Source organism: Gopherus evgoodei, chromosome 1 (assembly GCF_007399415.2).
Source record: "Gopherus evgoodei ecotype Sinaloan lineage chromosome 1, rGopEvg1_v1.p, whole genome shotgun sequence".
In the NCBI taxonomy this organism is placed as follows: domain Eukaryota; kingdom Metazoa; phylum Chordata; order Testudines; family Testudinidae; genus Gopherus; species Gopherus evgoodei.
This window is the reverse complement of record NC_044322.1, coordinates 263,975,950-264,002,539: the sequence shown is the minus strand read 5'-3', so window position 1 is coordinate 264,002,539 and position 26,590 is coordinate 263,975,950. Positions and strand designations below refer to the sequence as shown.

General features: G+C 46.1%; 1 protein-coding gene across 3 annotated transcripts in view; it reads right to left on the bottom strand.

Moving 5' to 3' along the window:
- Positions 1-20,342: 20,342 nt before the first annotated feature.
- CHST11 (carbohydrate sulfotransferase 11) overlaps positions 20,343-26,590 on the bottom strand; it is a 269,620-nt gene continuing 263,372 nt past the window's right edge. For all 3 annotated transcript variants that reach the window (XM_030544714.1, XM_030544719.1, XM_030544727.1), the window contains one exon: positions 20,343-25,336. In XM_030544714.1, the coding sequence (XP_030400574.1) occupies positions 24,482-25,336 (855 nt within the window). In that variant the 3' untranslated portion in view covers positions 20,343-24,481. The remainder of the gene's footprint in view (positions 25,337-26,590) is intronic.

Sequence of the window (26,590 nt, the reverse complement as noted above, 5' to 3'; positions counted from 1 at the left end):
TAAGGTGTCTTAAGTTGGGCACACAAAATTAGTGACCATGTCTAAAAACATTGGCCCAAGTGACTTAGAATCATAGGGGTGGAAGGGACCTCAGGAAGTCATCTAGTCCCTGCTCAAAGAAGGACCAATCCCCAGGCAGACTTTTGCCCCAAATCCCTAAATGGCCCCCTCAAGGACTGAACTCACAGCCCAGGGTTTAGCAAGCCAATGCTCAAACCACTGACTTGCCCAAGGCCCTACAGCAAATCTGTAGGATGGATACCTAATATGTTCATCAGTTGAAGACATTGTCTACTCAGCAACTGAGCAGCTGCAGACCTAAGGAAGGGGCACTTTAGACAGTCTTCTTTAGCTATGGTGAATGTACTCATCGCAACCCCCTGAGCTGGAAGACTCTAATAATAGAGCATAGCTCTCTACCTGCCACAGGTATAGAGAGAGGGCTAGAGTGATGCTGAGTAGAAAGCTATAAGCCAGATCTTCCATCCCTGTGGATGAGGCCACACTGGGGAACACCCCCTAAGCGAAGGGAAAGCTGGAGGCAGGGAGAAGCTTATAGGGACCAGAAATGTGAAGGTGGACAGTGGGTAATGTAGGGGAGCACCAGACCAGGGGCTGGGGGAAATCCAAGTGAGGGGAGCCAAAGACAGGAAGGGGGAGAAACTTGAAGGAGGGGGGGTAGGAGAAATGAAGAGGAATCTCTCTCTAGTGGGCAATGATGAGTTTTGACAGGCACCGTTCTCGCCTGCCAGGGAGGAACCCTCAGTGCCAGTGGAGCCCCGTCCAGTGGAGCCCTCTAAGGGAAAGCCAGCTATGATGTCGAGGCACTCCCCTTCACCTTGTCTATTGGCGCCTACATGCTCCAACAGAGAAAGGGAATTGAAGGATTTCATGGGGATTTATGTAAACAAAGTATCAGAGGGGTAGCCTTGTTAGTCTGGATCTGTAAAAGCAGCAAAGAGTCCCGTGGCATCTTATAGACTAACAGACATATAGGAGCATGAGCTTTCATGGGTGAATACCCACTTTGTCGGATGCATGTAGTGGAAATTTCCAGAGGCAGGTATAAATATGCAAGCAAGAATCAGGCTAGAAATAACAAGGTTAGTTCAATCAGGGAGGATGAGGCCCTCTTCTAGCAGTTGAGGTATGAACACCAAGGGAGGAGAAACTGCTTTTGTAGTTGGCTAGGATGGCTTGCCTCCCTGATTGAACTAACCTCATTATCTCTAGCCTGATTCTTGCTTGCATATTTATACCTGCCTCTGGAAATTTCCACTACATGCATCCGACGAAGTGGGTATTCACCCATGAAAGCTCATACTCCTATATGTCTGTTAGTCTGTAAGGTGCCATGGGATTCGTTGCTGCTTTTATGTAAACAAAATAATTCATATTTAATATACAGATCAAGATATTGCACCACTTGCACAAAATGGCCAGCTTTCCAAACCCACAGACTGAAGAAGTATGGGGGAAAACCCTGATGTTGTGACTCCTAGGCCCTGCACTAACCACTAGATCAAGGGCGGACAAACATCTTGGCCTGAGGGCTGCATTGGGTTTCGTAAATTGTATGGAGGGCTGGTTAGGGGAGGGGGTTGTGGCCTGGCCCCCACCTCCTATCTGCTCCCTCTGGGACCCCTGCCCCATCCACACACACCTGCTCCCTGTCCCCGACTGCCCTCGGACTCTCTCAGCCCCATCCAACCCCTCCTCTCCTCTCATTCCTGATGGGCGCCCCCCCCCCCAGGACCCCTGTCCCATCCAACCACCCCCTTCCTGACTGCCCCCCCCAGGACCCCTGGCCCCATTTAGCCCTCTGTTTCCCCCCAACCACCCCCATCCCCCGAACTTCCCTGCCCTCTATCCAACTCCTCCTGCTCCTTGCCCCCTTTACCGCGCTGACTGGAGCACCAGTGGCTGGGGGTACTAAGGGTGCACCACTTGGCTGGAGCCAGCCACGCCACCGCCACCACACAGCACAGAGACTGGTCAGGCTGGGCTCTGCAGCTGCACAGCCCCACTGCCCAGAGCATTGTGCTGGTGGCAGAGCAAGCTGAGGCAGCGGGGGAGGAGGGACAGGAGGAGAGGGGCCAGGACTAGCCTCCCAGGCCAGGAGCTCAGGGGCCAGGCTGATTGGTCCTAAGGGCCGTAGTTTGCCCACCCCTGCACTAGACACACTGTCTACTCTTCAGTCTCAAAATGCTCATAGTCCAATTAATAGCACTTATACATTTCCAATATGGCTGGAAAAGACTCATCGGGTGTCCTACAACATGTTCTAAAGGTCAATGCACTTCACTGTGTCCTGAAATGTTTTCTCTAGTCTTGTTTTAAACCATCTGGTGATGAAGCTTCCAACACTTCTTATGGGAGACTTTCACAGTCTAATTTTTCTCAGAGTTTGAAGGTTCTCCCACATCCCACTTACTATTCTAGTTTAATTTTTCTTTTGCTCCTGTTTCTAACCCATAGGCTGCTAACTTTAATTTAAAAAAAAATAATTGGGGAATTTTCCTTAAGAAAAAATAAAATTACAATGGGGAGTTAGAAGTATCTGCTGTGGAAGTGATACAATTTGCACATAAAATCTTACTGCATATACTGTAATAACACATTTATAGTCATGTATAATGTACTTTCTATATTTAATGCATGATGGCTGAGCTGTTATATATTTCCATCTGACTAAAGGCAAATGTCTTAATCATGCATGGTTACAATACCTGAAAAAACACCCAAAAAATCCTATTTGTAAACAGAGCACATCACTATGTGGCTGCACTATGCTTTTTCTGACTTGACTTTTTTTTTTTCTTCCCTGCATGTCTGCCCTCATTATTTAGGAAAAATAGCAAAAATTAAGCTGACTGCACTGATGGAACAAGGTAAATAGAATAGAACTAAAAACAGAAGTTTAAGCCTTGAACTACAATGGAATATTTGGATAATGTGTGAGTGAAATTCTCCCTGCTGTAAAGGGCCAGCCTTCTCCTTTATTTGTTTTTATAGGATGTAGCACAAGAGGGCACTGATGTGGATTTAGGCTTCTGGGTGCTACACTAATACAATTATCTAATAGTAATGTGGGAGCCCTTTTACTAGTTAAACATCCCTGAATTCCCACAGTACAATGTTAGTTTGGAAAAACCAAATATAGTGCTGTTTGGTATAGTCTAGTGGATAGCTCAGATCCAAGTGACATAGATGGTTTTATTTGAGCTGGTCAGGGGCAAGGCATCCATGAATAAAGCTGGGTGAATATTTTTAGTGAATAGTAAATTTGCCCCAAAATGCACTTTGGGGGGCACCAAAAGTATTTGTGAATTCAGCGACCAGTTTTGGCTGTGTTAAAAAGGTGGGTGAGATTTCAAAAAAGTAATGTTTTGGCCATAACAAAACACTTTGACCTTTTCTTTAAATTTAGCTGTTTTTTTTTTCTCTTAGTAGGGGTGTATGTGTGAGACATTCTAAAATGACCACACATGGAAAACAAAAACATTTACTTTTGGGTGCAGCTGACTTAGGGCGAGGGACAGGGATTTTTAAGTTCACACGCTAAACTTAAAAGTCAATTATTCACTCAGTTATGTTCACAAATGTTTCTTGAAATTATTTTCTCTTTATATTGTGCTTTTTCTTTTTTTTTTAACTCAAAAAAATTTCAGCAGGGTAAAATTTTCAGAAGTGTTTTAAGTCTCGTTTTCAGTAGTGATTTAGGTATTTAGGATCCTGCATCGCATTGTCAATAAGGTGTCTTTGAAAATTTTATCCCAGAGCTCTATTTGGCCAAAAAAAAGGGGCAGAAGGAACAATTCATTAACATTTTTCCTGACCTTTTCTGAATTTATTTTCAAAATCTTTGTTGAAATGTCAAAGTCAAAATATTTTGACGCCTCTTGTTGAGTAAACACATTTCCATATTATTTATTCTCCTCAAGCAAATCACTATATTGTTGGGGTGCTGCTTTTTTTTTTTTTAATTTTAATTTCCTTCCCATTTAAAAAATCTTGTTTTAATTTTCAAAAGCTGAAATCCTGAAACACTCTCTGGATTTTTAGTGTTTACCTTTTAAACCATTTTTTTGGCCAATGAATTTAATACAATTTTTTTTCATATTTTCTTTTTAGAACCTTACTTTTGTAAGTTACTGCACATGAGCTGAGACAGTAAAATTCCTTATTCAGATTTTTATCCTTATTAACGTTTACCTAATAAATTGAAACTTCTACATATTGTAAATATCCATAATTACAATTTTTTCATTTTTCCATTCTCTGCTCTCACATTTCATAACTTCTCTAACTTTTGGAAAACTATCAAGTGTCAAAAGGGGGATTACACACACACACAGTTTTCTAGGTTACAGGCACTGTGACTAATGAACAGAGCACTGGACTGGCACGCAGGAGACCTGGCTTCTATTCTCAGCTCTGCCCTGGCTTGTTGGGAGCAAGTCATGTCACTTCTCTGAGGATCATTATCTCCATTTTACAAATGGGGAAACTGAAGCAGGCTTCCTTTATAAAGTGTGTTGAGACCTCCTGCAAATAAGCACTATATAAGGGTATTATTAAGAGTATTCCAGTATTATTACTATAACTTTGCCATGTTGTAACTTTTTCAAAAGTTGAGGAATTACTGTAAAATTGCAAAGTTAGTTTCACTTTCCCTTTTTTCTACATCTCGAGGTTTTGAAAACCAAATTGAAATGAATTTTTTTTCAGTCATTTTTATTGGGAAGGAGGAGGGGCTTTTGACTAGCTCTAGTGAGCATGCACATCTTCATGTGAAGAAGGAAGCATGTTTTTTTGAACTTTACAGCATTTATATGTTTAAATAATTTCATATCCTGGTACCCCTCAGTGGGTGTAGAAGCCTCTGAATGGAGCAAAATCATTATATGGTTTCCACACCTCCTGTGCAGTGCCCCACATCTGCAACTCTATGGCAGTGCAGAAGCATCTATGGAGACAGGAAGATCAGAGGAAGGCTCTGGCCAGTGGATTGATGACTAAGTGGAGCCAGTGATCAAAACACTCCCCACATGGGGCAGCAGCTGATGGGCTGGAGTACTGACTGCCTTAGAGAATGATGAGTGGAGGTGCATGGAGTCTGTATGACTGTAAAAGTGTTTAGCCAAGAAGGGTTTTACAGAGTGTTCCTCCATTGAAACAGAAATGGAGAGACAAAGGGACAAATGCTCATCCCTCTGCTTCAACAAAGCCTGGTTTACTCTATCCTGCAATATCTTCATGTAAGTCCAGGGAGCAGAATCTGCTTTTCCCCCACTCACTGCAGACTGCATGGGAGCACGACAGTCCACATTCTAGCCACTGGGTTATAAGAGGCTATTCCCATTTTATGGGGAATTTTGATCAGGGATTCACATAGCCATGGAGACAGGGACATGCATGTTGGGGGGTGGCAAGCAGGGGCACGCCCCAATCAGTGGTGGTACAGAACTTCTCTAGGGCTAGGGCAGGGAGATTGAGCTCCTCCAGCCCCTGGCTGGGGCAAGAGATGACAGGTTTTCTGGACCCAGGGAGGGGGAAGGGGGGACCACTCCTTAGCTCTTCCAGCCCAGGGATGTGGGAGAGCCAGCTCCTCTGGCTGTGAGGGGCACAGAAAAGTGCCCCTCCCAAAGCAGCCAAATTTTTATTCTTGTGCATATCCCTGCATGGAGACAAAGGGTTTCAAATTGATGTCATGTGCTCTTAATTCAGCATTATACCCCAGATTGCTCTATTAAGCTGTGTCTTCCCTAGAGGATGATTATTTTCTGAGTTGCTATCCAAATCCTCAATATGCAGGGGATATAAAGCAAATTATGTCCTTAAATCAATTTACCAGACTTGCATTAAAGTTAAATGAAGACATGACCAGTGATCTAGCAGTCAGACACAGATCACCCTCTAGGTTGTAAGTAACACTGAACTGCGCCTGTTTATTTTCTGTGTACATATTGTCTCATCTGAGCTTGATACAGTGCAAATATTTCCCTACCTCTCACTTTGTGTGATACGGCAATTCATCTTTATGACTGCAGATGTTGTTGAAATTGATAGACACTTAGAGAGCTGAATAGTGGTTTCTTTGACCCATATACTGACAGGACGCATAGATGCTTTGTTTTGTAATGTAATCCATGCTGTTCTTGACTGCCAAGAGAGATTGGACAAAGTAATTGTTATAGCAGCTAGAGCTTGGGTATAGTTTATTGTTACATCTTGCACACAGATAAACTAGACCACCTTAATTATTTCTCTTCCTGACTGAGGTTGCAGAGAAATACAATTGTGGTATTTTTGCAAGTTCCGTATTAAAAAAATGTTTGTTTAGTGCTACACAACAGCTGTAGAATTACAATGCCATATTCTGCTGTTAATGCAACTTTAAAAGGTGCACTACACAACTCAAATGAAAATTTATTCTAGGCCCCACTTAACCAGGCAATGTGAGGTGGCATTCAGCATGGAAATTTAGTTTTGAACTTACCTTTAAAAATTATATAAAACCGCTTTGGGATTTCAAGTTTACTAAAGTTATCTCTGAGTGCATCACCCTCGGCTATTGCATCTATATATTGTGTTTTTTCTTTGAATGTATCAGTCGTGGCCAGGCTTTGGCCCCGCCCCTGAACAGTTCATAATACTGCCATCAGAACTTGCTCCTTTTAATAACAGAAGCCGAAGGATGCCTCTTTCCTTAGTAAAAGAGGAACATTCAGTGATGCATAATATAACTGCTTCTAGGAAACAAGTTCTTTCACCCCTTTCACTAGTTCATGACCAAGAGCAACAAATGCCAGGCAACAGTGTGTCTCATCCACATGACAGCTCTCTGGTCTGGAGCATGGATTGCTACTGCAGGCTCTGCATTCTTTCCACGTACATTACTATTTTAATTATGGTATTGCCAAGATGCTCTAATCTTTGTGTTTGGCATTATACATACACCTATTAGGAGACAGTCCTTGCCCCAGGCTCAGACAATGTAAATGAGAAGACAGGCAAAGCAGGTGGGGAAAGGAAGTACTATTCTCCTCAACATATAGATGGGGAGCTGAAGCAAAGAGGGAGTAAGAGACGTGCCCAGCGTTCCACAGGAAGTTTGTAACAGAGGTGGAAATCGAATGCAGATCTCCCGAGTTCAGTGTCTTTAACCACAAGACCATCCTTCCTCTGGGACAAAATTACTGTTGATGCCAGTAGGAGTTCCATATACAGAATGACTGTAGAGCGCATACAATAAAGATCCATACTCAGAGTTCAGCAGTGTGGTCACTATAGATATCTTTTGATAAACACTTTTTTGTTTTGGTTGAGCTCTTTAAAGCCCTTGTACCACAAAGGGGGTGGGGGGAAAGATGTGGTGGTCAGGCAGAGGTTAAAGAGCTCTCTGGGCAAAATCAGCCTCAACCTGGTGCATCTGTGAGGCCTGTTGCACCTGGAGTTAAAATGAAGGATCCAAGCCCAGAATAGGATGTGACTCGGAGGGAAACAGAGTGAGAGCTGCCTACCCCCACAGAGCAGGAGCTGCTTACACTGATAGCTGCTTAAGAATCTCTGCTGCTTGGGCCCTCTGAAGAGGGTAGAGGGACACCCATATTTGCCTTGCTTCTCACTAGACCCCAGGGTACCCAGCCTGGGCCCCCAAACACTCAAGGGGTTAGGAACCAAGCTCCCTTCACAGGAACTTTATGCCTTTTGCAGAGAGTGCCCTTTCTTGGGAGGCTGCAAGATTATTTTGTTTGCCTCCCATTTGTTTTGGATTGCTGTTGTGCCTGGGGGGAGGTTATAGGTGTAGACCATCTCCTCCTCTCATCTCTGCTTCAATGCCTGCCCCACTTTACACATCCAGGGCATTCTAAGCAGGCATTTTGATAGAATGCTTAGGATGTACCAAGTCCTAAGATGCTAAACCCTGTTTTTCCTTTGTTTGCAAACTGCCTTTTTCATTTCCTTAGTGCTTGGTTCTGTATCACCTGCACCATTGGCTGTTCAGCACTGTAGAAGTGGAATACACTCTCAAGTGGTATTCTTCCTCAGGGACCCTTCTCATGAAGAATTTCTGGTCCATGAGGTTCAATCTCCCCTTCAGATTGGAGCTGTAGAGGAAGTTCTGCAGAACTTAAGAGGGAAGGATTCCTAATCCAAAAACCAATGGAGGTCTCAGCAGGGGCGGCTCCAGGCACCAGCGCAGCAAGCAGGTGCCTGGGGCAGCAAGCGGGGAGGCTGCTGGTTGCTGTGAGGGAGGCAGTCAGGTAGCCTCCGGCGGCATTTCTGCAGGAGGTCCGCTGGTCCTGCATTTTTGGCAGCAATTCGGCGGCAGGTACAACAAAAGCGCGGGACTGGCAGATCACCCACAGAACCACCGCTGAATCTGCGTGACTGGCGCACCTCCTGCAGAAACGTCACCGAAGGCCACCTGACTGCTGTGCTTGGGGCGGCAAAAAACAGAGACACCCCTGGGTCTCAGGCCTATTTTAGACTTGCATCAGCTTAACAGCTATCTCCAAAATATAAAGTTTCACATGGTCACCCTGGCATCCGTTATTCCCTTTCTGAATCCTGGAGACTGATATGTTGCCCTCGATTTAAAAGATGACTATTTTCATGTATCGATATACCAAGGACACAAGGTTCCTCTGATTTCTAGGAAGCACTCACATTACCAATTCAGTGCTTCTATTCAGGCTGCCTGCAGCTCCTTAGGTGTTCACAAAATGTATGGCCATGGTAGCAGTGTTCCTCAGGAGACTAGGAGTGCAGCTATAGCCTTATCTGGATGACTGGCTACTCAAGGGCTGGTCTAAAGCTTCAGGTTATATCCCATGTTCAGCTTCTTCAACCTTCAAGGCCTTATGACTACTGATCAAAGCAAACAGGTCTGTGCTTTGCCCAGGACAGAGGATAGAGTTCATTAAAGCTGTGTTGGACTCTACCCAGGCCAGAGCATTCCTCCCGGAGTCAAGATTCCAAACCTAGTCGATCTCATGTGGCAGACCTCAAGATTCTTCTTCGAGATGTGTTGCTCATATCCATTCCAGTTAGGTGTGTGCGCCGCGCGTGCACATTCGTCGGAAAACTTTTTACCCTAGCAACTCAGTGGGCCGGCAGGTCGCCCCCTAGAGTGGCGCCACCATGGCGCTCCATATATACTCCTGCCGGCCCACCCGCTCCTCAGTTCCTTCTTACCGCCCGTGTCGGTCGTTGGAACAGTGGAGCGCGGCTTAGCTGACCTCCACTTCCCTAGCTACTCGTTTTCTCGTATATAATTATGCAGTTATAACCCTTTTATATATATATTTGTATGGTTATACGTGTTTTCTTTGCTAACATGGTTAGTTTAGTTAGCGGGGTTCAGGAAGTAGCCCCTTCCATGAGCCCAGTGCCGGAGCCATGCATGGCTCACCGGGTTTTAAAAGGGGCCCGGCCTGCCAGAAGCCGCGGCCGAAGAGAGATCTACATGACTCCTGTTTGAAGTGCCTCAGGGAATCACATTTGACAGATAAGTGCCCCATTTGCAAGGCTTTTAAGCCGAGAACAAAAAGGTGCGGGACTTTCACTTACCCCTCCACCTTGGGCGCCGAGCGATGTTCAAGCGGCGGGCAGAAGCGCCTCCTCGGCACCGGACCCCGCCGTTACTACCAAGGCCTTTCGGCACCGACCGTCGCCGGCACCGATGTCGACTCGGCACCGCTCCCTTCTTCCGAGGTCGAGAGAGCCTACGATTCCTGCTGGTGCCTGGAGGCTCCCCGGCACGCGCCGTGGTTGAGCCCCCTGCTCCCGCTGCTTCCGTGCCACCTGCATCGCAGCCAGAGAGCTCGCCTAAGTTGCGTTACCCGGCACCGACACCTGCAGAGGCACCGATGACTTCGGCTCCGTCGATTCCAGTCCCCCAGGACCACGGAATCCGGTGCCTGGCAGCTCCCCGGCTCGCGCTGTGGTAGAGCTTACTGCTCCTGCTGCTTCTGTGCCAACTGCACCACAGCTAGAGAGCTCGTCTAAGATGGCTCGCCCGGCACCGACGACATCGGCACCGTCGATCCCGGTCCCACGAGGGCCGTAGAATCCGGTGCCTGACGGCTCCCCGGCGCGCGCCGTGGTTGAGCTACTGCTCCTGCTGCTTCCGTGCCAGCGGCACCGCAGCCAGAGAGCTCGTCTAAGTCGGATCGCCCGGCGCCGACACCTGCTACGGCACCGATGACGTCGTCACCGTCGATCCCGGTCCCACAAGGGCCGTAGAATCCGGTGCCTGACGGCTCCCCGGCACGCGCCGTGGTTGAGCGTATTGCTCCTGCTGCTTCCGTGCCAGCGGCACCGCAGCCAGAGGGCTCGTCTAAGTCGGATCGCCCAGCACCGGCACCTGCTGCGGCACCGATGACGTCGGCACCGTCGATCCCGGTCCCACAAGGGCCGTAGAATCCGGTGCCTGACGGCTCCCCGGCACGCGCCGTGGTTGAGCTACTGCTCCTGCTGCTTCCGTGCCAACGGCACCGCAGCCAGAGAGCTCGTCTACGTCGGATCACCCGGCACCGACACCTGCTGCGGCACCGATGACGTCGGCACCGTCGATCCCGGTCCCGCAAGGGCCGTAGAATCCGGTGCCTGACGGCTCCCCGGCACGCGCCGTGGTTGAGCTCCTGCTCCGGCTGCTTCCATGCCAACGGCACCGCAGCCAGAGGGCTAGTCTAAGTCGGATTGCCCGGCACCGACGCCTCTGAGGCACCGACAACATCGGCACCATCGATTCCAGTCCCACAAGGGCTATCGAATCCGGTGCCCGACGGCTCCCCGGCACGCGCCGTGGTTGAGCGTATTACTCCCGCTGCTTCAGTGCTGACGGCACCGCAGCCAGACAGCTTATCTAACTCGGTTCGCCCGGCACCGACACCTACCGAAGCTCTGATGACCTCGGTACCGTGGATCCCGGTCCCACGAGGGCCGTCGAATCCGGTGCCTGACAGCTCCCCAGTACGCACTGTGGTTGAGCCTGCTGTTCCCTTCACGCCGGAGATGTTACCAACGGCGAGGGCTCTCAATGCCATGACAGAGTCAGTGCTGCCTGTCCCGGGCACCGCCGGTACGGGTAATACAGTCTCTTCAGGGGACTGTCCCCTGTCAGCACAGCAGAGCGGCACCGTTCATGATCACGGTCCCGCAGACACTCCAAGTCCTGTCGGCACGCCGGACACCACTGGCAGTCCCGGTGCTCTTTTCCTCGGTACTGGTCACACTCGCTGCACCGGTCGGTATCCCGTTCGCCGACCCGCTATCGGCACCGTTCCGACCTCTGGCACCGGGGCAGGTACCTTGACTCCTGTAGCCCTTCTCCGAGCCTCAAGATCTCGGTCGACCTCCCGACACCGTTCTGGTTGCGGGTCTGGATCTCGTTCCAGGTACCGATACGCCTCCCGATGCCGGTCCCCGGTGCCGAGTTGGGCAAGGTCCGAGTGAGTCAGAGACTCTGCCTGTGCCTTCTTTTAGTACCTCCATGGCCATCCGGACACGCATCCGTGTCATCCCATATGCGCAGATTTTATGCTCAGGACCACGATCCTGATATGATGGCCAGCGGGCGCCAGCCCCGAAGCAGAAAGAGGCTTGGCGAATGAACAGGCTTGGCCGCCAGGTGTACTCTGCAGGGGCCCTGCAGCTCGGGGTAGCAAAGCAACAAGCCTTGCTTAGCTGCGATAATTATAGCACCTGAGTGAAGGAGTTTCTCCCTCAAAACTTCCACCTGGAGTTCGCTGCCGTCTTGGAGGACGGGGGGAAAGAAGGTTCCCAGAGCGTCCCTCCAGGCCTCGTTGGACGCAGCAGACTCTGCGGCCGGCACTCTGGCCTTGAGTGTCGCCGTGAGGTGCATTTCATGGCTTCAGGTTTTAAACCTCCGGCCGGAGCTGCGGTATGCCATTCAGGATTTACCCTTTGTTGGTAAAGGCATCTTCGCGGCAGAGACAGCCCCAGACTGCGAAGTCTGGTGGGCAATAGGGTCCTAATGCGTCTCAGCATGTATACGCCAGCGACAAAAGGCAGGCCTTTCTGGCCCCAGCCGCCATACTCTGTGCCTAGCCAGAGGCAGAACTCTGGCAAACGGCAGGGCCAAGGTGGTCGCAGACGAACGTCAGGACCCCTAAAGAGCCAAAGTCAAGGTCCCTCGCAATTACCACTGGGACCAAAGCCGGACCTTCCAAGGTTCACCTGAGGGCGGTGTACCAGTCGCAGGACGGGATCCCGATCCCGCTTTCTCCTGGCATGGCCCCAGTTACTTTCAGAACGCTGGGTCCTGCGCACGATGGAGCATAGGTACCACCTTGAATTTGCTCCAGCCCTGTCCCACTTCAGCGGACGAAAGGGGTAAGGGGTTTTACCCCCGTTATGCCCTAGTCCCCCACTCGAACACAGGTCTCAGACCTTCTTGGTCCTGCACGGACTCAACCGGGTTAGGATAAGGTTGGAGTTCTGCATGGTATCCCTGGGAACCATTATTCCATCCTTGCCTCCTGGGGGCTACTGTACCGCCCTGGATATGAAGGACGCGTACTTTCGCAATGCCATCTTCCCTCCGCACGGGAGATGCCTCCGCTCTATAGCCGACTGTCAATACTCCCGGTTTATGGCCATAGTCGCCGCCTACCTTCGCTGATGTCGGATATGCGTTTTTCCGTATCTGGACGATTCGCTTATCCACGGAGACTCTGAGACACAAACCACTCAGCGCATGGGCATCGCCACGGTCTTATTCACAGGTCAAGGCCTGATGTTTATTATAGAGCAATCCACTCTGGTTCCCACGCAGAGGTTGGGCTCCCTAGGGGCTATCCTGGTCTCCTACCTAGCCGGAGCCTGCTTATCGCAACTGAGATTTTAGGCGATGGCAACAATCATCTGAGGTCTGAAGGCTTTCCCAACGACCTCAGCTCGTTCTTGTCTCAGTCTCCTGGGTCCATGGTTGCCCGCAAGTTTGTAACCAAACACGCCAAGCTCCGCCTCCGTCCTCTCCAAGTCCGGCTCACTGCCCCTGACGGCGGACGCCTCATCTCTCTGCTCGAGTGTTCATAGTCACCTCTGAGCTTAAGGCCTTTGGTCTTCTAGGGAGCTGGCATTCCTCCTCAATGCCCCAAAAATTGAGAGTAGTCCGCCTGGCATGCCAGGGGTTCCAGCGGCAGCTGCGAGGCCGTTGTATCTCGGTGTTTACAGCCAACACAACAACCAGGTGCTTCATAAGTATTCAGGGGGGACGTAGTCCCCCCCCCCTTTTTTTGTCAGGAGGCCATCCATTTCCGGGTCTTTGGCATGGCCCACTCGATGGAGCTGGCGACGTCCTTTCTCCCAGGCGTTTGGAACGTCCTAACTCTTTGCCTCAGCAGGTCTTTCCTGCCTTACGAGTGATCACTCTGCCCCACGTGAGGTGTCCCGCTTTCCGGAAGTGGAGATGTTTCCTCACACAGACCTGTTCGCTCACCGCGAGAGCAGGAAATGCCAGGTGTTCTGCTCCTTCCAAGGTCTCTCCTCGGAATCGATCTTGGACGCATTCCTGATGCCGTGGAAAGGCCAACTGCATTATGCCTTCCCACTGTTCCCACTGGTTCATTAGGTCCTGCTCAAACTCCGCAGGGGCAGAGCGTGCATCATCATGATCACTCCAGAATGGTCCAGGCAGCGCTGACATACCACGTTACTCGGCCTGTCAGCCCAGACCTCATCACTCAGGGCAACGACAGGCTTCGTCACTCGGACCTGCAGCCTCTTCGCCTCACGGTGGCTGCTGCGTACCTGAGTCGGGGTGACAGGCAGCCTTCCACCTGGTCGACGTACCGGGCCAGGTGGAAGCGTTTCTTTTACAGCTGCAATACGCTCGATCTTGCTCCTGCTGAGGTCTCGATCCCCTCTGTTTGGCCTGCCTCTGGCCTTCAGCGGCAGGACCTGGCGGTATCAGCGCTGAGGATACACTCGGCAGCCATCTCTACCTTCCAGCAGGCTGAGATGGACGTTCAGTGTTCTCACGCTCTATGGGTTCGAGGTCCCTCAAGGGCTTGGAGCGCTTGCACCCTCGGGTGCGCCGCCCAGCCCCGACCTGGGACCTCAACCTAGTCTTGGCCAGACGGGTCTCTGAGATCAGAGCTCTTACGGGGGTTCCGCCGTACACTAGGTTTCACAATGACAAGGTGCAGTTATGACCGCACCCGGCTTTCCTCCCTAAGGTGGTTTTGGCTTTTCATGTTACCCACAGTTCAACGCAATGGGCACAACCGTTGCACTCCTTGGACATCTGTGGAGTGCTCGCATTATATTGTGCTGACAGAACCATTTCCTACGGTGCCCCAGCTCTATCCCGGTAGCGGGCCAAAGGGAGGGCTTGCTTGTTCTCCTCTCAGAGGATCTCATCTGGGGTGATGGCAGACATCCCCACTTGTTATGATTTGGCTCATATTTCCCCAAGCCACATCAACGTGCATTCTACCAGGGCTCAGGCTTCATCTGCCGCCTTGCTGGCTCGTGTTTCTACCCACGAGATCTGTCGCGAAGCTCCATTGGTCCTCGGTCCATACCTTTGCTTCGCAGTATGCCCTGGTTCAGCAGTCAAGAGAGGCTGTAGCCTCTGGCTCAGCAGTTTTATTCTGCCACATTTCACTCCGACCCCACCGCCTTTGTAAGGCTTGGGATTCACCTAACTGGAATGGATATGAGCAATCACTCGAAGAAGAAAAGACGGTTACTCACCTTTGTAACTGTTGTTCTTCGAGATGTGTTGCTCATATCCATTCCACACCCGCCCTCCTTCCCCACTTTCGGAGTAGCCGGCAAGAAGGAACTGAGGAGCGGGTGGGCCGGCAGGAGTATATATGGAGCGCCATGGTGGCGCCACTCTAGGGGGCGACCTGCCGGCCCACTGAGTTGCTAGGGTAAAAGTTTTCCGACGAATGTGCACGCGCGGCGCACACACCTAACTGGAATGGATATGAGCAACACATCTCGAAGAACAACAGTTACAAAGGTGAGTAACCGTCTTTTCATCTGATCACAAAAAACTGAAACTGTATGAGGCTCCTAAGGCACACGGCTTCATGCACCTACATAGTACAACACACAATGCTGCACCTCAGACTCCTTCAGACGTGGCTGGCCTCACCATACTCACCAACCTGTCTACATCTGGACACTGTGCTCAGTGCCTTCACAGCTTCTAATTTCACTGAATTGGTGGTTGAATCCCGCTCAATGTTTGCATGGACGTTCCCTTCTTCTGCCCTCAACCATCCATGACTCTGGTCTCAGACTCATCAGCTCTAGAGTGAGGAGCTCACCTGGGGCCCCTCTAAACTCAGGGTCTTTGGTCCTCAACAGAGTTTGTTCTTCATATCAATGTCAGAGAGCTCAGGGCAATTCGTCTTGCCTGTCAGGCTTTCCTACCTCATAGCAGAGGGAGAAACCAGTCTGCCATTATGGATAATATCACAATGATGTTTTACCTCAGCATGCATGGAGGAGCTTGATCATCCCTCTTGTCAGGAAGCAATTTACCTATGAGAATTTTGCATAGCCCATTCAATCAACCTTAAGGCCTCTTAGCTTCTACAGGTGCAGAACGAGGTAGCAGATCACCTGAGAGGTGTTTCTGTAGTCAGCCCGAGTGGTCTCTTTGCCTAGATATAGCCAGATGCATTTTCCAGTAGTAGGTGACTCCCTAAATAGACCACCCAAACCTGCAATCCCTTCATTTAACAGCCTGGAAACTCCATGGTTGAATGCCAAGGAGCAGGCTTGCTCAGAGCATGTTCACCAGGTTTTACTAGCTAGAAGAAAGTGCTACATGAGGGCCACCTACCTGTTAAAATGGAAGTGGTTCTCTATCTGGGCTTGTCAAACTGGAGTCTCACCGATGCATTTGTCTGTCCAACAAATACTTGCTATCTGCTGCATCTGAAACAGCAAGGTGTAGCTATTTCCTCTGTCAGGCTTCACCTGCAACAGTATCAGATTTCCACCCTCATATGGGTGGATAACTTTTTGGGTTTTTTCCCTAGAGTCTGGAAAGTTTGTACCCTCAACTATAAGAACCCGTTTCCCCTTGGGACTTGAACTTAGTTTTTCCTAAACTTATGAGACCATCATTTGAGCTTTTGCATCTTTCCTGGAAGATGGCTTTCCTAAGTGTTATTGCTACTTCTGCCAGACAAGTCTCCAAACTGCACACCCTCACATCCAAATCACCTTATTTTTAAAGATGATTGTGTATGGTGGACTTATAGCCTCATCTGAGGTTTCTCTCTAAGGTAGTTTCATATTAATCAATTTACTTACCTGTATCTTACTTCAAACCACACACAAATAGAGATGAGCAATGGCTACACACATTGGACATTAGACGAGCTCTGGTGTCCTACATAGACAGGACCAAACCATTTCAGTGGCCCACCCGATAGTTCATGGCCATAGCAGACAGAACGAAAGGTCTTCGCACAAAAAATTTCATCTTGGACAACTTCTTGTACCCATACACTATGATCTGATAGATGTCTCTCCTTCAGACAAGCTGACTGCCCACTCCGCAAGTTCACAAATATCCTCAAAGGTATTCCTAAAGCAGATCCCTATTCTGGATACTTGCAAAGCAGCAACGTGGTAGTTGGTGCACACTTTCTCTCCCATTACTCCAGAGAGGATGCCAAATTTAGCTGAGCTGTACCCCAATCTGTGTACTGGAACTCCAGTCGCTCTACCTATTTAACTGCTTGGAAGTCACCAAGAGCGCATGTGCAATTGCTCGAAGAAGAAAAAGACTAGTTACTAACCTTTTGTAACTGTTGGTCTTTGAGGTGTATTGCACATTCCAGGACCTGCTCTCTTACCCTTCCGCAGCAGAGTTTCTGGAAAGAAGGCACTGAGAGGACCCTGATGGGTGACACTGGGGGAGACAAGGGGGAATATTTCTGGCAACACCAAGAGTGGAATGGAACTGTGCAATACATCTGAAAGAACAACAGTTACAAAAGGTTAGTAACTGTTTTTCTTTTCTGCTCACCTAAACTCCCCAAGCTCTTTCAATTGGAAATAGTGTTCTTCAGTGTTTTGCTCTAGGTTGGTGGTGTGTTGACGTATGCTCTTAAACAGCTGCTGTGTTTCATCCCGGAAGTAGTTTTGTTTCAGTAGTGGAGTTAGCAATTCTTCTATAAATATAGGGCCTGGGCCTGCTCTCAGTGAAGCAGGAGAGTTTTGCCAATGGGATCAGAAGTAAACATACTTTGAGAGTCTTCAGGATGAAGCATGGTCTATAAATGTACGATGTTAATACATTTCAGACACCTGGGGTACTTCAACAAACTCAAGCATTCCTGGAAACAGACTGGTGCAGAGGCAACTGAGCTATGGATCTCAGTGGATACCTGCCTTCAATAGCCTTTATTACCAGCCCTCATTTTAGCTCAGCCCCGTGTGTGTAGGACTATTTGTATTGATTATCAAATGTTGCATTTGTTTATTCTTGACTGTAACTTGTAACAAAAACATTTACCACTAGTTCATTAGGGCTAGAAATGTTAAATTGCAGGTGGTATTACAATTATCATATTAAAGAAACCTAGCACTGCTTTAAGTGGAGTGATGTAAAGCAGGGGGGTGTTTGCATGCATTTTTCTATTCCTGAGCCAGGCCTGCCAATCTTGCCCGCATTGCATGTTGTGGGGATGAGGCCTGGCACTGAGCCCAGACGTTTGCTGCATGTACTGTCAGTGTAATCTGTCCTTGAGTTGATGTTGCTGGCTTCCATTCAGTGGACAGACTCTTTGATATTAGAGAAGGAACTTGAAGAATAAATTTGGGAGAGTCAGTTAACTTTAAATAATTACTAGTGTGAATGTTGAAGTGTTCCTGCTGCTAGAAGCCCTCAAGGGCTGAGAGGATGGGTCCATCCCTGATTTATCAGGAGGCTTAGTTGGATTTCTGATGAAAACTTGCCATACCTTAGGCTGACGTCATTATCTTTTAACACTGAAATGGCTCCCCTCTAGGGAATGTTGTCACGAAGAAGATGTGTGGGATTTATTAACACTAGCTGAAAGTACATTATGCAGTTCTTGTGTGTGCAGTTGGCTAGCTACTGCTTTGCACTGCAGAGGTGAATTTAAGGCAGTGTGGGTGAAGTGTGCCTTCTGTGTAGAGTGTTCTGAAATGTTCACATAGCTGATACGTTTACTGTGGTTAAGAAATGCACATGCTTAATCCCCATTAGTGTTTTCTGTCTGGCTATATGAACGCTACAGTTAGACACCTGGGGCTGGCTAATGCCAGCTGACTCAGGCTCAGGCTGCAGGGCAGTTTTCATTGCAGTATAGACTTCCAGGCTCTGGATGTAGCCCAAACTCTAGGACCCTCCCACCTCACAGGGTCCTAGAACCCAGTTCTAGCCAGGCCCAGAAGTCTCTACTGCAATGAAACAGCCTTGCAGCCTGAGCCTGAGTCAAGCTGGCATGGGCCAGCGGCAGGCTTTTAATTGCAGAGTAGACATACAATGAAACCACTCTCTGGGTATGCCGTTGCACAGTGTCTCAAATACAGCAGTTTTAGGAGGCTTTACATTGGGGCTGCTGGCACAGGATCTTTAGCATGCCATTTCTCCCCTCCGCAGCATGTGATACAGTTAGCCAATGCTTTGTTCTAGATCTGAAATGTTAGTCTTCAGGGTTTCTGTTTAATTTTTTCCTTTTGTAGTTTTTGTATTTATGTGCCTTTCCTTTCAGCTGGAAGCCCTGTGTGTTGGTTGAAATGTCAGGACTTCTATCCCCTTCCCAATTTTTTCCACTGCTTTACATCCCTAGGGCCTTCTTCTGATTTAGACTAAGGCCACGTCTACAATATAAATTTTTGCTGGCATAGCTATGTCTGTTCGGATGTGATTTATGACCAACCCAGCAGTGCCAGCAAGAGGGCCTAATACAGATGCAGTTATACTGCTAAATGCAGTTCGGCCAGTATAACTTGTTTTTATTATTTATTCTTTTATGTAGAGACTGTCTGGTTTGGCCAATGTACATGGCAGAGAGGCATTGCTGGCACATGATGGCATATATCACATTGGTAGACATGCAGGTGAACGAGCCTCTGATAGTGTGGCTGATGTGATTAGGTCCCCATGTACATTGGCCAAACCAGACAGTCTCTATGTAAAAGAATAAATGGACACAAATCAGACGTCAAGAATTATAACATTCAAAAACCAGTTGAACACTTCAGCCTCCCTGGTCACTCGATTAGAGACCTAAAAGTTGCAATATTACAACAAAAAAACTTCAAAAACGAACAGACTCCAATGAGAGACTGCTGAATTGGAATTTAATTTGGAAACTGGACACCATTAAATTAGGCTTGAATAAAGACTGGGAGTGGATGCGTCATTACACAAAATAAAACTATTTCCCCATGCTTATCCTCCTTGTCCCCCACTGTTCCTCTCACCTTCTTGTCAACTGCTGCAAATAGACCATTTTGATTATCACTACAAAAAGTTTCTCTCTCTCAACTGATCACTCTTGTTAGAGTGTGTATGGTAACACCTATTGTTTCATGTTCTCTCTCTCTCTCTCTCTGTATCTATATATATCTTCCTACTGTATTTTTCACTGCATGCATCTGATGAAGTAGGCTGTAGTCCACGAAAGCTTGTGCTCAAATAAATTTGTTAGTCTCTAAGGTGCCACAAATACTCCTGTTCTTCTTAGGGTAGGATTCACAAAGGTCTTTAGGTACCAATCTAACTCCTACTGATTTTTCTTTACACTGCCAGAGTGGCGCAAGGGGCCTCAGTGAAAATGAGAACTGGGCCACTAGTGTTGATCCGTTGTAAGGCAATCCTTGTTTTCAGAACCTGTCAATGTCAAATGCATTGCAGTCTGGCTCTTCTCCTTGGGAGAAACTACCTCCACATTACTCCTACCCCTAACTTGGGGGGAAAACTAATTTAGGCCATTACCAAGAGCAGCTCTGTTTTCCATGCTGGAGACCAAGAGTCTACTTGCAATCTTGAAGGCAAGACTGCAGATCTTTCTAAGAGTGGCTGTAGCTCAAACACAAGTTATAGGGTTAATGGAGGAATTAGTGTGTGGTTCTATGGTCTGTTATGCAAGAGATCTGACTAGATGAGCATCATGGTCCCTTCTGGCATTACCATCTTATACAATCTGTTTGCTTACCTCAAAGTGTGTGGTTTGTGGGTTTTTTTTGTTTTTGTTTTTGCTTTAAAAACCCCTCCCTAATCTGTATATTGGAATGCAAGACAAAAATAAAACACACAGAGAAACTCTTTCTTCAATTTAATTGAAGTTACTTAGAAAAATAATCAGGCTTGAATGGCTTTTTTTTTCTCTTCAGGGAAAGATTCATGAGCAGTTCACACTTTTGTTGGCAATGTATAAGTTAGCTTTTTTTGTTCATTTTATTAATAGTATATTCAGATATGAGGAGATACTTTTCTACAACAAGCCTTCTACTGCATACAAATAGGTTAAAAAAAATCAAACCTCACATTGATGTTAAATTATATGTACATGTATTGTGCATGCATGTAAGAAAATAACACTCTCTGTAACAAGAGTAATAGTAAGGACAGTCCCTTTTTGTACCTGAAAAGTGCAGCAGACTACAGTTAACCTTAAAACAGCAGGGGTCAATTTACTTCTAAAAGAACTTTGCCGTTGCAGTGTGTAAGACTTGGTTAGACAGACTCTAAAAATGTTTGTTAGGAGGCTGAAGCATAGAGGAAGTCCAATTTCTGTTAAATCTAACTAGATGACATTTCATGAGGTGGACTCAATATACTTTAGAGTCCAGAAGCTTACAGGTTTGGATCCACTGCAGACAAACTACTCTACTCTAGCCACACTGGTAACAACTATCAGAGCATGAAGACATGGCCTCAGGCTTTGTATGTACTCTATGGGATCAATGTTTTGTACTTAGTTTTATACTCCTCATTTTTCAGCTGTTGTCACTTTGCCCCCCTCCCCCCAGAACTGTAAGCTTTGGGCAGGCATGGAATTTGCATTCTCCCCCCTTGCCCCAAATGGCCCTGTTGGCCTGACTGGAACTGCTTTCCACCATCACCCCCAACAACACACAAAAATTAAGTCAAACTACACTTATGAAACCTCTGCTCTGTGAAGTTTTCATTGGTCTTAAATATTAGGTGTGAGTGATGTGTTAGTGGAATTAAGGATAAATGGATGCTCTGAATTCCATTGCTGGATTCAATCTTTTATCTTGGGTTTGGGAAATTGTGGGAGAAAAAAGAGAAATCTTGTTTTTCTGCCAGTCTTTTCACTGTGAAAGGATGCTGCCTTTTTAAATATATAGGAAGATCCACATCTCTATGGGTTCAGGCAAAAGAAAATTTGGCTCAGTCAAATCAATACACCCTGTAGTTTTAAGTAGATCCTCTTGTTTAATCCCAATTAGGAAGCAGGATATTACCATATTCTATTTGTCAATTTGTTTTTTTTAGAACTATACTCAATGTTGTCAAATTTGTTGCACCTTATTTAAATCAATAGCCTGTGATTAATCTAGGCCCAAGACTTTCAAGAACAACAAGCGATTTTGGGTGCTCAATTTGAGACAACTTGTATAAGGATTTTCAGAAAGTGCTGAGCACCTGCCTTCTGAGATCAGGCTTCTTTTAAAGTGCCTCAATTTAGGCATCCGAATCACCAGCTGCTGTTGAAAATCTTGGTTCTTTTAATAGCATGCAATTTCCTCATTTTGCCAAACATTCTCCACCCAGTGCTTTTTATCAAAAAACATGAAATGTGTCCACAAAATAGTCAAATGAAAGAATATATAAGAACACATGAAATTGTGATGATGACAAGGGATGAGTAGAAACAAAAAGACAGAGGGAAAGTGCATCATTCCTTAGTTTTTAAAAATTTACTGACCAGCATTTTTTCTTACATGACAATTTTAAAATAACTTCCTGTAAAGGGAGAAAACACACCCAACGGATGATAGAGAAAATTGGACCAAAATACTAATACTGCCAGGCACAACATTGAGCAAGCAGATACAACCTATAAATAACTTGTAGAAAAAATCCACCATCAGTGTAGATGGGGCTTTAAAAAAGCAAATATATAACCAGTGAACTACATAATAAAAGAGAGACAGGGCACACACTGTGTAGGCACTTGCACCAGATCCCCACACGCTATCCAAGACAAAACTGCTTTCAAGTAAAACATGAGTAGACAATTAGAAACCACTTGAGAATTCATAAATTCAGACAGCCAGTTGCATACTAGCCCTGCTGCTATCCTCTCTCCCAAATAGTATCTGGGTTTTATATATAAAATGTCCATTTTAGAATTGACTGGAGGGGGTGCGGTTAAAGGCCAAATTTCAGCTGTAAAAGTATGTTAGTTGCTTCTTCTTAGCTTTGTTACTTTGTCCTGACTGAGATTTTTGTCCAGCAATAGCTTTGCAAAATAAGACCAACTCCTATTTCCTCTAAGTCCTAGTCCCCTTTAAAAGTCAACAGTATCTGTGTGGGTCCTGGTGACTGACACAATTGTAAATCTGTGTAATTCCAGGTCTAGCCCAGAGACTGATATATTGGGTCAAAAGCAGAGCTGTTTTATCTAACTTTCCTCGAAACTTGTGAACATTGGGAATTTGATTATAGTGAGAGACGGGTATGGACAACTCTAAGTTAAAAAAAGCATCACATGTAGGCTCCTAAATCACATAGGCACCTTTGAAAGGTTTTTTTTTACCCATCACCTTGTTTTTTGCAAAACAAAATCCAAGCCCAATGAATGTTTGCAAAATTAATAGCAACCTTTGATTTTGTAAAATCTATCGCTTTTATGATGATAAAGTACTTTTCACTTGTCACAGTGACAGCCTAGATCATCAACACCTTGTTCAGACAAATTCCTCTGTTCCATTTTCAGCTCCAGCAAAATAAGCCAGAAGAAAGTGGTAAAGCAATGTATTGAATTTGTTCCCTCTGCTACCTCTCCAGGTCAAGATAGCTCAGTAGTGAGTATGTAATATTTCATAAATAGCATACCCACTGCTGGATCCCATTTACGTCCAACACAGATAAAATTAAATAATTTTTGCAGTTGGAGAAGTCTGTATTCTTTGCACTGAGTTTGCTAATCGTTCTGGATTAGAATACCATTTTTTCTTATTTATAGTGACTAAATTATCCATACTTTGTTTTATTTTGTTATCTGGAGAATGTTTTCAACAATCTACTGCTCCTGGCACAATATGCCATCTCAACAAACATTATATACAGAGCACCCACTACAGAAACATTCACCTTACATCCAAGGGTCGTGTTCTCATACTAGACTTAGCTCAGGTGCAGGATGAAACCACTGGAAATTAGAAACATGCTCACCAATTATGTTTAATATTGACTAATAAATAGAAAACACCACTACTCCTGGAGGGGAGAGGCCATGAAGCCAACATGTATTAAGGATACAGGAGTGCTTTTCTTGCCCCATATGCTCAGCTCAATATGAAGGTGATCTTTTTGGATGCCTGTACCGTATATACAAACTTCTTATTGCCAAGATTCTCTGAAGTGACTAGTGAGTTTGAGTGCCCAACTTAAGATCTTTTAAAAGGACCTGATTTTTTTAAAGTAAATGTTAAGCACTCACTCGCTGAAATCAGGCCTCCATTAAAGTGGTTCAGGTTGAGCATTCAGACTCTCTCTAGTTAATCTTGAAATTCTTGGCACATACTTTGTTGGTCTGTAATATGCACAAATCCCTGTCAGCATTCATTGGGCTGGCAGGTTTGGACATGCCAGGCACTGGGACACAAACGATACTGGTGATATTACCATGTCCAGATAAGAAATGTATGCTTGAATGTATCCCTTGAAGAAACCAATTTCTCTTAGTCCTGGATTTTAAATATTTTTGTAACAAAATGTGTTTCATATTTTCTTTCTTGTATGAGAAGAGAACTTTCTAATTTTGCTTTAAGTGCAGAATTGCCTTGGAAGAAATTATTTCTATTAGGGTTTCCAAAACATACGGCTAGTAACAATAAACAAATAAATTCAGCTGAGGAAAGCACAAAACCAGATTCCCTTTGTCCAAATATTATTGTATATCTGCTGCTCAAGTGAAACCCACCAAGAGACCATGTTTTCAATAAGTATAAATAACATTAATTAGAATTTGTTGAATGCAAAGATAAATGAAATTCACCAGAACACAATTAACGTTTATAAACAGTGTAGCAGTAATAATCATTTCTAAAGAGAGATCACCACCATCCTGTTACCCCGCAAAGAGAACTGTCCTTTCTTATGGATGATTTAAATAATTTTGACTGTGCTGCTCGCAGCATCATTCAAAAGGAAAATATTAATTTACAAAATAACAATTCTCCATATTTATTATGACAAATAAAAATCTTAAATAAAACAGGCTCTCTTTCCTCCTTCTCCCCCTCATTCCAGTTTCAGGTAGCTTGGCACTGAGTAATTGAACATTAAAAAATCAAGTTTGTACACTTCGTACAGTTGTGTTTGGTGTTCCAAGCTGATGTTCTGGAAGAACTCTGTGGTCATTTCATCAGTAGTTCTCGTAGACTTTGCATAGGTGGGGAACTTCAGGTAGCTGCCTACTCCTGCAAGTTGAAGGATGTAATTGGAATCATCTTCAAGTGTTTCATACTTTCCTATGAGGTCATAATGGATATGGCAGGGGTGGCAGAGGGAGTAGACAGTTTGCCAGTGCTCATTGAAAGGTTCTTCTCTTTGGGTATTTGGGTCAATGAGATATGCCACAAACTCCTCAAATTTCACATCATCGCCTTTACGCAGTGCCTCCTGGGTGGCATTTTTCCTTTGGCGCCTCACAATTTTGGTACCATATCTCTTGTGAAAGGAGGTGTTGTACTTCTGAGTGAACTTGTTCCTATAGGCTGACACCAGTCTCTCAAAAGGCTCACGGACAAACAGGAACTTCATGTAGCTTTTTAAGCGGTGGTTGATCTCTGGAATGCTGTACTGGTTGAGGGTCTTCAGGTTTGAGGATATATGGGCTTCATTGGCTGGTATTTCCATGGGGTCACTGTATTTGCCCCTTCCTGTCAAGACCATCATGACTCTCTTCCAGTTTGTACAGGCCACCTTGGGTACATAACAATAGATCATTTCATGATTTTCATCCACCACCAAATGTTTGAGATCGTTGGGTGTCAGCACACGGCGTTTCCTGCTAGACATGCTGTTGGCTCGACACGTATCTGTGACTTGGTCTCTCCTAATCTGATGAAGGATTGCTGTGTTAGACAACTCCAACTGGAAAGAAACATAGATACAAACAATTGAGTACACATGGGAAATTCTTGCTGCCTTTTTACTTACTAGGTTAATTCCCACTGCTCCATTTGTACAGACTACTGCAAGCACTGTATTTGAAAGACTTAATTCTCTGGCGGAATGCAGTAATTCCAAAGTTAAAGGATAACCATTTGCCTCTAAACTTCTTGATTCGAGCTGGTACAAATATGGTCATTAATATTTTACTGCTTTCCCCTTCGGCACAAGGGCAAGGGACTGTGCAATCCTATGTATCTTGGCAGCAAATTTATTTGCCATGTAATTTTCCTGAAATGTCATTGCTTTCTTGGCTATCAAAAAAGAATATCTTTTGACCACTGTAGTCAAACTCATTTCTAGAGAAGCACAGAACCCAGCTTCACCTTTACTGCTGAGACATGACTGGAGAACACCATTGTCAGCCAGTTTGCCAAAACGCAAACCGTGTGTGCTCTTGTTGCAGACATCTTTCACACGACAGAATTAATAATTGCAGCCCATTTCTTGGTTATGACCTTGTCATGTGAAACAAAACCCAGGGAGATTTCTGCTTTTCCCAAGAGAGCCGTCACTGAAGTGAGATCTCAAGGAGCAGGAAGAGAACTCTATCTATAACTTCCCATCTATTGATTTGTGTTTAGTAGAGAGTGGTGAAGACTGTGCAACCTTTTAACACACTAGTACTGTAAACATGTTACCCTTTTTTATTTTGTTAAGTTTCTCAATTTTTTAACTGTTGTGGGCTGTTGACGGGGCTAGCTGCTATTGTCCGTTAACTTACGTCAGGCACAAAGAGATTCCTTCTAAATATGCCACAAAGGCACGTTCCGTCTGAATATTTCATAGAGCTTTACATATCTTAATTAACTTAGCCTCCCAATACCCTCCCCTCCCCCATGTACAGTAGTTAAGTATTAATATCCCTATTTTACAGATGGGAGAAATAAGAGGCAGTTGGGTTAAACACTGAAATCTCACCCAGCTCACAGGTGCCTAACTCCATTGGCAGTCGGTACCTAATTCCTGTAGATGCTTTAGAAAATCCCGCCCAGTGACATTAATGCTTTAGGGTATGTCTACAGGCAGCCAGGAGGTGTAACTGCAGCAGGCATAGACATAACCAAACTAACTTGAATAAGAGCAGTAGTAAAGCTATGGCAGAACAAGCAGCGGCACAGACTAGCCCCACCCACCCAGATGACTGAGCACAGGTTTGGGTGGCCACTGTCTGTG